At 35.7% G+C, this 12072-nt stretch overlaps 1 protein-coding gene across 11 annotated transcripts in view; it reads left to right on the top strand.

Moving 5' to 3' along the window:
• Positions 1-12072, top strand: part of LRCH3 (leucine rich repeats and calponin homology domain containing 3) — a 112943-nt gene that overhangs the window by 79375 nt on the left and 21496 nt on the right. For 8 of the 11 annotated variants that reach the window (XM_082839176.1, XM_082839177.1, XM_082839168.1 and 5 more), the window contains exons 11-13: positions 2205-2256; positions 2641-2790; positions 7888-7941. In XM_082839176.1, the coding sequence (XP_082695302.1) occupies positions 2205-2256; positions 2641-2790; positions 7888-7941 (256 nt within the window). The remainder of the gene's footprint in view (positions 1-2204; positions 2257-2640; positions 2791-7887; positions 7942-12072) is intronic. The other 3 variants (XM_082839170.1, XM_082839169.1, XM_082839174.1) reach the window with 1 other exon arrangement.

The raw sequence follows: 12072 nt of genomic DNA, 5'->3' as shown, positions 1-12072 counted from the left end.
CTGCTAACTTTGGGTTTTTTTCATTCTTCTCTCTCTAATTGCTTTAGGTGTAAGGTTAGTTTGTTTATTTGAGATTTTTCTTGTTTCTTGAGGTAGGATTGTATTGCTATAAACTTCCCTCTTAGAACTGCTTTTGCTGCACCCCGTAGGTTTTGGGTCGTCGTGCTTTCATTGTCATTTGTTTCTAGGTACTTTTTGATTTCCTCTTTGATTTCTTCAGCGATCTCTTGGTTATTTAGTAGCATATTGTTTAGCCTCCACGTGTTTGTATTTTTTACAGTTTTTTCCTGTAATTGCTATCTATTCTCATAGTGTTGTGGTCAGATGAGATACTTGATACGATTTCAGTTTTCTTAAATTTACTGACTGAAAGCCAGCTTTTTGCTCAGTTGCCTTATATATTAGTTTTCTAGTGCTGGTATAACAAATTACCACAAATTTAGTAGCTTAAAACATACCTATTTATTATATTACAGTTGTGAGAAATAGAAGTCTGGGCAGGCTTCTCTTGTTTCTCTGCTTACGGCCTCACAAGGCCAAAGTCAAGGTGTTGGATGGCCTGGATTCTTATCTGGAGAACCCTGGAGGAGAATCCACTTCCTGGCTTATATAGGTTGCTGGCAGAATTCAGTTCCATGCAGTTATTGACTGATGCAATTAGTGTCACACATACTGCTGGTAGGTTCAGTAAGGTGAGGGCTGAGAAATTAACTATTGGATTTGGACATGTAAAGCCTCAGACTTGAAGAGAGCAGTTTTCAGTGAAGTTGTGAGGACAGATCCAGATTGGTGTGGGTTCAAAATAAAATGGGATGAAATGAAGTAGAAACAATGGATTTAACCAGCTTTTTAAAGAGGTTTTGGTATAAAAAGAGAGTAAAGAAATGGGAGTAGAAAGAAGGTGTATATTAAAAGGTTTTGCTTGAAAAACATTATTAAAACATAGTGTTCAAATCAGGGCACATAAACCCACTTGAGATGGGTTTACATGGTCCTTTCGGGGTTTTTTGGTGTAGTTTATCTACAGATGGCCAATAAAAGCTATAGGAAATGTTAACAGTGAAATTAGTAGTTTGGGACAAATTTGCAGTTAATGCCAGTTATTCTTCTCCCAGACTAGTATATAGTACTGGAGTCACTCATCTCACATTAGTGGTTATATCCCAGTTAAAAGTCTTACCTACCAACCCACTCTCCTCCTCTTATCTTGTCAGACTTGTGACTGAGGATGCACTGATTAGGAATGCTAGGATAAAGGTTGACAAGGATTAGTAGAAAGTTAAAGAAGCTTTTCCCTAGCTTTAACGTTATTTTAAACCTTGTATAGGAAGTTATTATTAAGTAATTTATTTGGTAGTTATTTATTCCGTTCCTTTTAAAAATTATAAACATAATTTATTCTGTCAAAAGTTTTTTTAATGGCTAGAAATTTTTTTTAAAAAAGAATTTTGTGAAAACTTCAAAGATTTGGAACGAATATAAGAAAAAATCGTGGCATGAAAGAGTATAGTAGAATAGCTTAAGTTTTTGGTTTCTTACATATTATATTTTTAAAATTCAGGAATTACAACAGGGAATATATATCAAAGTATAAGAGTTAGCACTGATAAAACTGAGAAGCAAGTTTTACTGTTTTTTTTTAAGCATCAAATCAGGTTTCATGTTTTTCTAAAAGATAAAAATCAACAAAATCTTTACTTTTGTTGTTAAAATTGCTCCTTCAATTAAAATGGGAGTAGGAGTGCTTTAAACGTGCAGTTACAGGTTCTGTAGTATTCCAGATTTCTGCTGATAAAATGGCTTTGTGTATAAACCATCTCCATTTACACGTATCTTGTTTCAGTCATGATAGTAAAGAAGATTGTAGTACTTAGTGTGCTGTAAAGAAAGGATATTGTTTGAGAAGTGATCTCAAATAACCGTATTGTCAGCACTGGCTGACATAGACAGTTGTTAGCTATCTGTAGCTTCATCAGTGATATCATCACGTGAAATGTGAGTTGGAGACATCAGGTGTTCCTGTAGCTTAATTTAGTGACTTGGGCTCAAGTTTACAAAATGCAATTGGTCTTTCAGTGCTGACCAGACAGTTTGCCTGCTGATTAATAGAAAGCTGCATTAACAATAAAATTCCACTTGTCTTTTATCTATCTGTCTGTCTTATCAAAGAGTTTTTTCTTTCCTTTTTTTCTTTTTTGGGTCAGGGTTCCAGCTGAGCCATCTTCCCTCTTATCACTATCACCAAGTCATAATCAGGTAAAAACATTTTTTTCAGTTTTAGTTTGTGGGGTTTTTTAAATTAAGATGGTTTTCTTCTTTTATAATACTTAAATTACAGTTAATTGCCAAATATCTATAAATTTCATTACCTGTCTCTTCAATCTACAGTTAATATAATATGTGCACCTTATGCTGGTAACAGTGTTTTTAGACACCAGACAGAAAATAAGTCTTTATAATACATGTAAGAACACAGTGCAAAGATGGGAAAAGATTAGCAATAAACACATCTGAAGAAATGCTTGGTGACTGCAAAGTAAAAGTTGCTTGGGTCAGCAGTAGTTTCCTAAATTGATAAAGAATATTGGTAAGTTGATCTTTATCGCTACTTGCATATGCAAAATGATACTTTTGTTCTAGTTTTCACATGCAGACTTGGAACTTCATCGGAGAAGAGAACAATTAATAGAACGTACTCGGAGAGAGGCACAACTTGCTGCCCTACAGTATGAGGAAGAGAAAATAAGGACCAAGCAGGTTCAAAGAGATGCTGTCCTGGACTTTGTCAAGGTGAGCCCTTTGGATTCATTGAATGATATTGCTAACGTTTCTTAGAAGTAAGTGCTTATTTGTTTTCCTGAGGATGTCAGATTTTATTGTCTTAATAAAAAAAAAAAAGAGTTGATATCTTAATTATAAGAATTCTCGAGTAAATAGTATAACTGTCTCCTGCTTGTGATTAGATTAATTGTCCTCATATGTAGATAGGCTTGAGGACAATCAGAAGTGATTGATCTTGCTTTTAGGACAGTGATAGTCTCTACTCTTAACTACTTATCTGTCGTTAGACATATCACTTTACTATCCAGCTGCCATTTCCTAAATCTCTAGTGCATCAGGAAAGTGAAAATGCTATATGTAAACTGTAAAGTGCCATGCAAATATAAACTATTGTTATCTGAACCTATCACTGACTTCCTTACCTCTAGGGAATACCAAAAATTTGCAAGGCTCACAGGTTTAATACTTCAGTCATCTTTGATTCTTTACTTTCTGTTTTCTCCACATCTACTCAATTAACAACCCCTGTTAACACTTCTTTTTTTAATCAGCCTCTGTAGTTGCCTCTAAACCTGGTTCAGTTTTTTGCCTGTGTTACTTGTCTTTTTGTTCTGAAATCACCTTGGAATTTTTTCTTTATAGTTAAATAATTATTTATATTTTTGCTTGTTTAATATCTGTCTCTCCCAGGAATTATCTGGTGGTCCAATGGTTAGGACTCCACGTTCTCACTGCGAAGGGCCTGGGTTTGATCCCTGGTCGGGGAACTAAAATCCCACAAGCCACGTGGTGTGGCCAAAAACATACACACACACGCACACACACACACACACACACACGTGACATATCTGTCTCTCCCATTTATCCGTAAACTCCATGAAGACAGGGACCATGTCTGTCATGTTTATTCACTGCTATATCGCTAGATTTAAGCAGGTCTTAGCCCCTAGTAAAGCTCAATAAATATTTTTTAAATGAATGATTGAACAAATGAATCACTCATCTTCTAGCTGCTTTCTCTCTTGTTTCATAACTCTAGCCAAAGTATATCTTCTTTAAGTACCATACACATAATAAATTCTCTTATATTTTTTCAAATGTATCAAGCCTGTGATGATGATCTCTGATGCTCAGGGAGGATAACAATTTTCCTAAGGTTAAATACTCAGCTAGTAAGTGGCAGAGCAAAGATTCTAATCAAGACAGGCTGAACAGAAAATGGAAATAAAACTGATGGAAAATAAACAGTTTCTTTAAAAAAAAAAAGTCTAGATGGTAACTAGACTTATCATGGTGATCACCTTGTAATATATAGAAATATCAAATCACTGTCTTTTGCACCAGGAACTAACATAGTGTTGTAGGTCAGTTATACTTCAAAAACAAACAAACAGACAAGCTAATAGCAAAAGAGGTCAGAATTGTGGTTACCAGAGACAGGGCATGGGGGAAGGAGAATTGGCTGAAGGTGGCCAAAAGGTACAAACTTCCAGTTATAAGATAAATAAGAGTTAGGGATGCAATGTACAAAATATATGTTAAATGTGAAAGTTGTTAAGAGAGAAAATCCTAAGAGTTCTCATCATTTCATCATTTTTTTTCTTTTTCTTTTGTTATCTTTACGAAATGGTGGATGTTCACTAAACTTATTGTGGTAATCATTTCATCATGTATGTAAGTCAGATCATTATGCTATTACACCTTAAACTTATACAGTGCTGTATGTCAATTACATTTCAATAAAACTGGAAAGAAAAAAAAAAAAAAAGGACAGGCTGGCTCCAAACCCTGGTCTATGACCAGAATGCTATACTGATTCTCAGTAAATGATAATGGCTAACACATACTATGTCCTAAGTGTTGTTCTATGCATTTTACATAAATTAACTCATTTAGCTTGCCTTCTGTAGAAGTCATATAACTAGTAAGAGATAATTACATTGTAGATAGCCTTGATTAAATGTCAAGTTAGAGTTTGATCTTGAACAATTAGGCAGAAAAGAACAATTTTAGTTCTTAAGCAGGAGAAAAGACAGGGAAGGTACTTCTGAAAAACTAATCTACTCATGTTAGAATATGTTAGAAAGAGATGAGGAAAGAAGGAAAATGAAATAGAGAGTAATTGCAATAATTAGATTAGGGTACAAAATGAAGGCATAAGACTAGATGATTTCTAATTTTCCTAAGGAAAGGCAGTGTCGTCCTGTGGTAAGGGCTTAGAATCGGAAATATCTGAATTTGAATCCAGCTTTGCTACTTGGTATGTGCTTGACTTTTGGAAAGTTACTGAGCCATTCTGTGCCTTTATTTTCTTCATATGTTTAATGTTTAACTATTAAGTATTAATTATTTCAGAATTATTATGACTTCACCTATTTACTAGTATGGTGTATGCTGCACCCCCTACTACCACAAAGGGTTTTATAAATTAACTATAAGAGAGATTTCAAGAGAAGCATCATTATGTCTTACATAGATGTGTAGTGAATGTTAAATAAATCACTGAAAATGAGTGAAAAAAAAGGTTCCAAAGCAAGGGTTTGAGGCTAAAAGAATGGTTTTAATGGGAGTTAGCTTTGTGGAAAGAATGTTGGATTTGGGGTCAGAAGGCATAGGTGCAGATCTCAATTATGCTACTTACTAACTTTGTAACCTTGCACATATCATATAACCTCTCTATCCTCAAGTTTCTCATCTTTAAAAGAATATGATTATGATGTTTGCTTATCTCACAGAGTAAGAAGAATCACTTGAGATACTGTGTATAAGAACACATTGTAAAACACTCACTATACAGATACTGTGATATTATTAATTGACATAATAACAGAAATTAGCAAATTGGGGGGAAATACCCAGTTAGTATGGGAAATTGAGGGGTTTTTTTTGGTTATGTTGAACAGGAGATGACTGGGGTTTCTAAGTAGAGAGTGTCCACAGGCATTTGAAAATGCGAGCCTGGAATTTGGCTGATAGGAGAGAGCTAAAGCTGTTAGCATTAGAGTGATATTTGAAGCCATTAAAGAAAGAGGATGATTTCATTGAGAGAATTTAGTGAGTGATTACCTCTCTATGAATGTGTTTATATCCATGTACATATAAAAAACATAGTTTTTAAAAATTTCTGTTTATATAGATGCTTATAGACACAGGAAAATACTGTTTGTCAGCTTATTTTTGCTTTTCCTCATTTAAATTGTAAGCTATTTACGGGAAAGGGCAGCGTCTTCTAACCAGTAGATCTAGAAAAACACCATACACGAGAGATACAGAGATTAATGTGAGTGATCATTTTAGTAAATAGCATTTTTCATTCCCAGTGTTCTAGATTCTGACCAGCTTCCCTTTTTTGGGGGGTGTGGGGTTATATAGCAAAAAACGTCACAAAGTCCACAAAAACAACACCCCCCCTTAGACGGTGAGGTAAGTTTATATAATCACCTTTCTTTGGAACTTTTTATTATTGCAATGAAAATGAAATGTTTTGCATGTGATTATCATATGTTTTCAGTGATCAAAATGTTGCCATTTTCTTTTTTCCCCTCACAAAATTCTCCTTACTAGGGAGAAAAAGACACAGGCCAGGAAGTTTATCAGAATCTATAGATTGGGGTTTTTTAAATCTATACACATCCGTCTGGAGATTATTTCCCTCCTCCCATCCCCAACAGAGTTATCATCTCCCTCATCCATTTTCAGAGCTACTGTGTAATGAGAGATGGTCCTGAGAGCTGTATCTGGCACACGTGAATGGTGTCGGTATTAAACAAAAAACTCTACATAGTATTTCAGCTTCAGTGCTCATTTCCTAAGTGTGTATATTATTGATTATACTTTGTACACATTAGTTTTATAATATTAAGTAGTACATTTTCGTTTCAAAGTAACATGTAATATGTAAGATTAATTATTAACCTTTTAAAAATCTATGCACCTAGATTCTGTATTATAATGATGTCCTATGCAAAAAGAAAAAAATAAACTAGATTGTAAATTTTATTGTTTTAACATGTGTGCACGTTTAGTGACATTTACATTTTGAAATAAAATTTATGATTCATTATTTTTTAAAAAATCTGTGTACCTATTTTGACCTGTTAAAATGAAGCTTATTACTAAATGAATATTTTATTGTACTTGGCTTTTTCATTAGCTATTTTCCTTTATCTTTGCCTTCTTATTTTTTCAATTTATGATCATTACTTCCTTAAAAAATGCATAAAGGCATTATTTCATGTGAGTGTTGACTTTGATTTTTGTAAAATAAGTTATTTGAAAACCTAATACATGGGGCTTTACAAGCATCAATCTTCAGCACAATGTTTTCAAAGCACAAGTGTTTCTGGAATGGTAAGATGTATTGTTTGAAATGTTTTAAATTATCCATTATAAAGTTTTTTTTAATCTTATTGGACATATAATAACTATTTTTGGTTATTTATTTGAGAGCTTATGCATTGGTATAGTACCTGAAAGATTCACTCAAGCACTTTCCAGTTGTCTTTTCTTCACATGGTAATAACTCTGTACAAACCTTTGGCAGTCAAAGTTTGATAAGTTAATACACGCTTTCTTTTTTACCCAACATTTCCTTACTGGTCATTCTGGAGTAATTCATTATCTGAAAACTAAAGCTCCTCAGGAAAATAACATGTATAGTTTTAAAATTTCCAGTTGTACCCTTGTTTTGTCTGAGAAAGGTAGTGAAGAGATGCCTAGACTAGAAATCATGACTCTTGGGTTTATTGTTTTAAATTTGTCACTGGCTCACTAAATGACCACAAATTCTTTATGTTACTGCTACATCTTCAGCTTTCTCTTCTCAGAACAGAGAATAATTCCTATTCCCCTCCTTGCTTTAGAAAGTTTTTATGCAATAAGATCATATTTGCAGTTGTTTAAGTTCTTTGGGAGAAAATCGTTACTCAGAAACAACTTATTAGCTATTTTAATGCATGAACTCTGAATGATTGTGAATGTGGTCCTGTATGTCAGCATCTTCACAAGTATGTGTTAATATGTCTCTTTGCTTGTGTATTTGTGAAACTCGTCATGTGTGTGCATAGCTTGTTTTTGACATTGCTTCATTTTTCTCCACCTCTCCAGTGTCCCTTCCCATCCAGAAGGTCTCAGCACACTGATGATAGTGCCTTGTTAGTGGTAAGAACCTTGCACAAAATGGAATTTTACATTGCTTTGTCTAGAGATTTGGGGAATAGCTACTGTACTTTTCATTCTGAATTGATCTAAATACCATAAAACATGATGAGCATCATTACTAAATGCTTTACAAATAGCTAGAACTGTCTCCCTACATTACTTTTCATGATTTACCCAGTGTTCCAAGTGTTCTGCAGATGTGATTCAAATATCTTTGTTAGTGTTTCCAAAAGTAAAACATTTGCATTGAGAACCATATTGGCTTTGTATGTGTGTTTGGAGGAGAGGGAATAATATATTCATTTTTTAAATGTTTCTAATTCCAGGTGAACTTTATTAATCACTGTTTTGTCTTATAAGTCACCTGTATGATGAATGGTTCCCTTACTTCATGATGCTAATTATACAAATGTATATTTGGCATCCTATTTTATTATCTGTTTTAACCTACTGAAAATCCCAAACTTTGAGATCTCAAGATTATCCCTCCATACCCATTTTATATCTTAAACTCAGGGAAACATTAACTTGGAATGCTGTCTACTGATTTTTTTTTTTTTTTTTTTTTGCGCGGGCCTCTCACTGTTGTGGCCTCTCCCGTTGCGGAGCAGAGGCTCCGGACGCGCAGGCTTAGCGGCCATGGCTCACAGGCCCAGCCACTCTGCGGCATGTGGGATCTTCCTGGACCGGGGCACGAACCCGTGTCCCCTGCATCGGCAGGCAGACTCTCAACCACTGCACCACCAAGGAAGCCCCACTACTGATCATTTTTAATATTGGTTTACTTTTTTTTTTAATTTTGTATTTGATTTTATTGGACACATGCAAATTTAGAAGATACATTAAAACACACTGGTTTACTTTTATTGCCTGTTTCATCAGCTGAAAATGAGTATAACTTCAGAGCTTTATTGAGAGTCTTACTTTGTCAGCTTTGCAGGAGAATTCTAACCATGTACATAATTGCTTTTCCCATCATGTTTTATGTTATTTTTTTCACCATAGTATTGAAGACTAGCAATTCAAAAGCCTATTGTCTGTAGCAATTCCTGTCTTAGGAGCTAGTAACTGCTGCCATTGTGCATACTACTGCATGAACTGCATACTTGAGCATGAGATTTCTATTACATAAACTTTCATTGTCAGAATTTCTGTGTTCTGTAATCATCATTTCCTTTAAGATGGCTATAGCACATTTTAACTGGCAGTCTTATAAAGAAATAAGCCTCTGGAGTTTTAGTCAAAGTTAATTGGCATGAGAAGCAAATAACAATTTAATGTAGAAAAATATTGAGAGCCTATGGTGATCCAGACACTTTACCAGAATTATCTCATTCACTCCTCACAGCAGCCTTAAGAGTTAAGGTTAAACTTATCACCATTTTACAAATGATTACTGAGGCACCAAATGTTTTGTCCAGAATGTGACTTCTCCAAGGTCACAGCTAGTAAGTACAAGGCTGGGTTCAAATCTAGATCCAGGTGACTTGAGAACGTATATGAACACTGTGCTATATTGCCTCCTGTACTGTAATTGAAAACACTTTGAAACACTTTAGGAAACTGAAGATGAGATTTAATAACACATATAGTAAGTGCTGAATGCCCAGGCGTTTTTGTCAAGGAAAAAGTGGAATTTGGAAAAACAATAAAATCCCCTTAGCGTGAAATTTGTAATTTCAGCCATTTTCAAAATATATACACTTATATTTTACTTAACAGTATTCATGTCTGGCCTAAATTAGATGGCCTTTAAAAACAAGAACCATGGCTCACATATTTTTGCATGCCAAATAGTGTCCAACATGTATTACAAAAATAGTCATTTTTTTAAATCATACCTCTGATCTTCTCAAAACTACTTTTCAGTGCCTTCATATAGTAGAATAAAGTCCATATAGTTTTTTTTTAGATTTATTATTTATTTTATTTATTTTTTTGGCTGCGTCAGGTCTTAGTTGCAGCATGTGAGCTTCTCTCTAGTTGTGGCGTGAGCGTTTTCTCTAGTTGTGGCGCGCAGACTCCAGAGCACATGGGCTCTGTAGTTGTGGTGCGCAGGTTCCAGAGCCTGTGGACTCTGTGGTTTGCAGCACACAGGCTCTCTTGTTAAGGTGCGTGAGCTCAGTAGCTGTGGCGTGCACATTTAGTTGCCCCGCGGCATGTGGGATCTTAGTTCCCCGACCAGGGATTGAACTAGTGTCCCCTGCACTGGAAGGCAGATTCTTTACCACTGGACCACCAGGAAAGTTCCAAAATCATATACTTCTTAACACAGCCTACAAACCCTTTAGAGTAGGTTCCAAACTTCTTAACATGGCCCATAAGCTCCTGTGTACTCTGGGTACTATGTATCTCTCATCTCTGGGGTCATGCTATATCAGCATTTTTTCAGCTCTGAAAATATGGCAAGCCCTTTCCCACCTCAGGATCTTTGCAAATGCTCCTCCCTCTGCATGGAATGCCTCTCATTCCCTGCATATACCCCTTGGTTAATTCCTACTGATCTATCTGGTATCAGCTTAAATATCACACCCTTAAAATGGCTTTTCTGCAACACCCCTACCCCCAAATCAAATTTGTCTCCACTGTTTTTTTTTTTCTTCATAGCACTTTTAGGTGGGTGTTTATTGTTTTGTATCTCCCCCTCTCCCCCACCCCCAATAGACTACTAGACTATAAGCTTCATGGGCACAGGGATATTCTCTGTTGCACTTACCTATGTATACTCAATCCCTACCATAATTCCTGGGATATATTAGTTGCTTAATAAATAATTCCTGAGTGAATAATTCCTGATGTATTCTGTACATCTAATAATTGCTCATTAGGGGAGTTCCCTGGTGGTCTAGTGGTTAGGATTCGGCATTTTCACTGCAGTGGCCCCAGTTCAATCCGTGGTTGGGGAGCTGAGATCCCACAAGCTGTATGGTGTGGCCAAAATAAAAAAATAAAAAATAAAATCACAATCAGAAAAAAAAAATCTCAAAAAAAATTGTTTCAAGATAAGTTCTGATGATATAGCAAGTAAATGTTGGATTTGATTTAAAGACCTTGAAATATGGGATTTGAAATAACTGTTGGTAATGTTTAATATCAGTTACACTAACATTCTCTTAGGATTGACCTTCAGGCTTCTGTTGCTTTCATATATGTCCCATATGTATCTACATCCCATCTCTAGACACTAGAAAGGATCTAGGCTCATTTCACTTCCTCTTCTTCCATCCTTTTTTCCTTCTTTGCCAGCATAGTGGCTTTTAGCCTTTTTTTTTTTTTTTTTTTTTTTGCGGTACGCGGGCCTCTCACTGTTGTGGCCTCTCCCGTTGCGGAGCACAGGCTCCGGGCGCGCAGGCTCAGCGGCCATGGCTCACAGGCCCAGCCGCTTCGCAGCATGTGGTATCCTCCCAGACCGGGGCACGAACCCGTGTCCCCTGCATCGGCAGGTGGACTCTCAACCACTGCGCCACCAGGGAAGCCCTAGCCTTTTTATATTTGAGATTGACAGTAATTCAAGTCCATTTGATCGTAAGGAGGCCCAGGAAATCTAAACAGGTGAAGGCATATACAATGTAAGACTGCTGTCACAGCCTTGTTCTTTGGTATATTTCTTTCCTCACTTTCTTCTGCCTTAAGATAATGTTGCAGTGTGTGTTACATGCTTTGTTTTGCACACACGAAAAAGACATTGCTATCTGTCAACTCATTAAAAATATAGTTGTATTTATCATATTGACCATCCTACTCACTTTTCCTAAACACCACATGTGTTCTTGTTCATTTATCCCATGATTCAGATATTTGTGATTGTAGTTTAAATTTTTGAAAATTATTTAACTTATAAAGACTTTAATATCTTTAAGCCTTTGGCATTTTTAATAGATACAATCTTACTCAACGCCCTTTGTGAAAGTTCTGTCTTCTCTGATTTCCACTCCCCACCAAATGAAAAAATTGTCATGTTTTGAGCAGCTTTTATCTGTAATAAAAATTCTGTACAATGGTAAAGGATTCAAAGAAAAGGAAAATTGTACTTAACTTCTCAGAGGTCATTTGGACTTTCACAGAAGCAGAAATGAAATGCTGGTTCATCCTTAAGGTGTGATGCAAAATCCTCATGTCCTGGCTTCTCAC

The sequence above is a fragment of the Leucopleurus acutus genome (genome assembly GCF_964270905.1).
Source record: "Leucopleurus acutus genome assembly, chromosome: 5".
Lineage (NCBI taxonomy): Eukaryota > Metazoa > Chordata > Mammalia > Artiodactyla > Delphinidae > Leucopleurus > Leucopleurus acutus.
The sequence above is the reverse complement of the archived record's forward strand: the minus strand, read 5'-3'. Positions and strand labels throughout refer to the sequence as shown.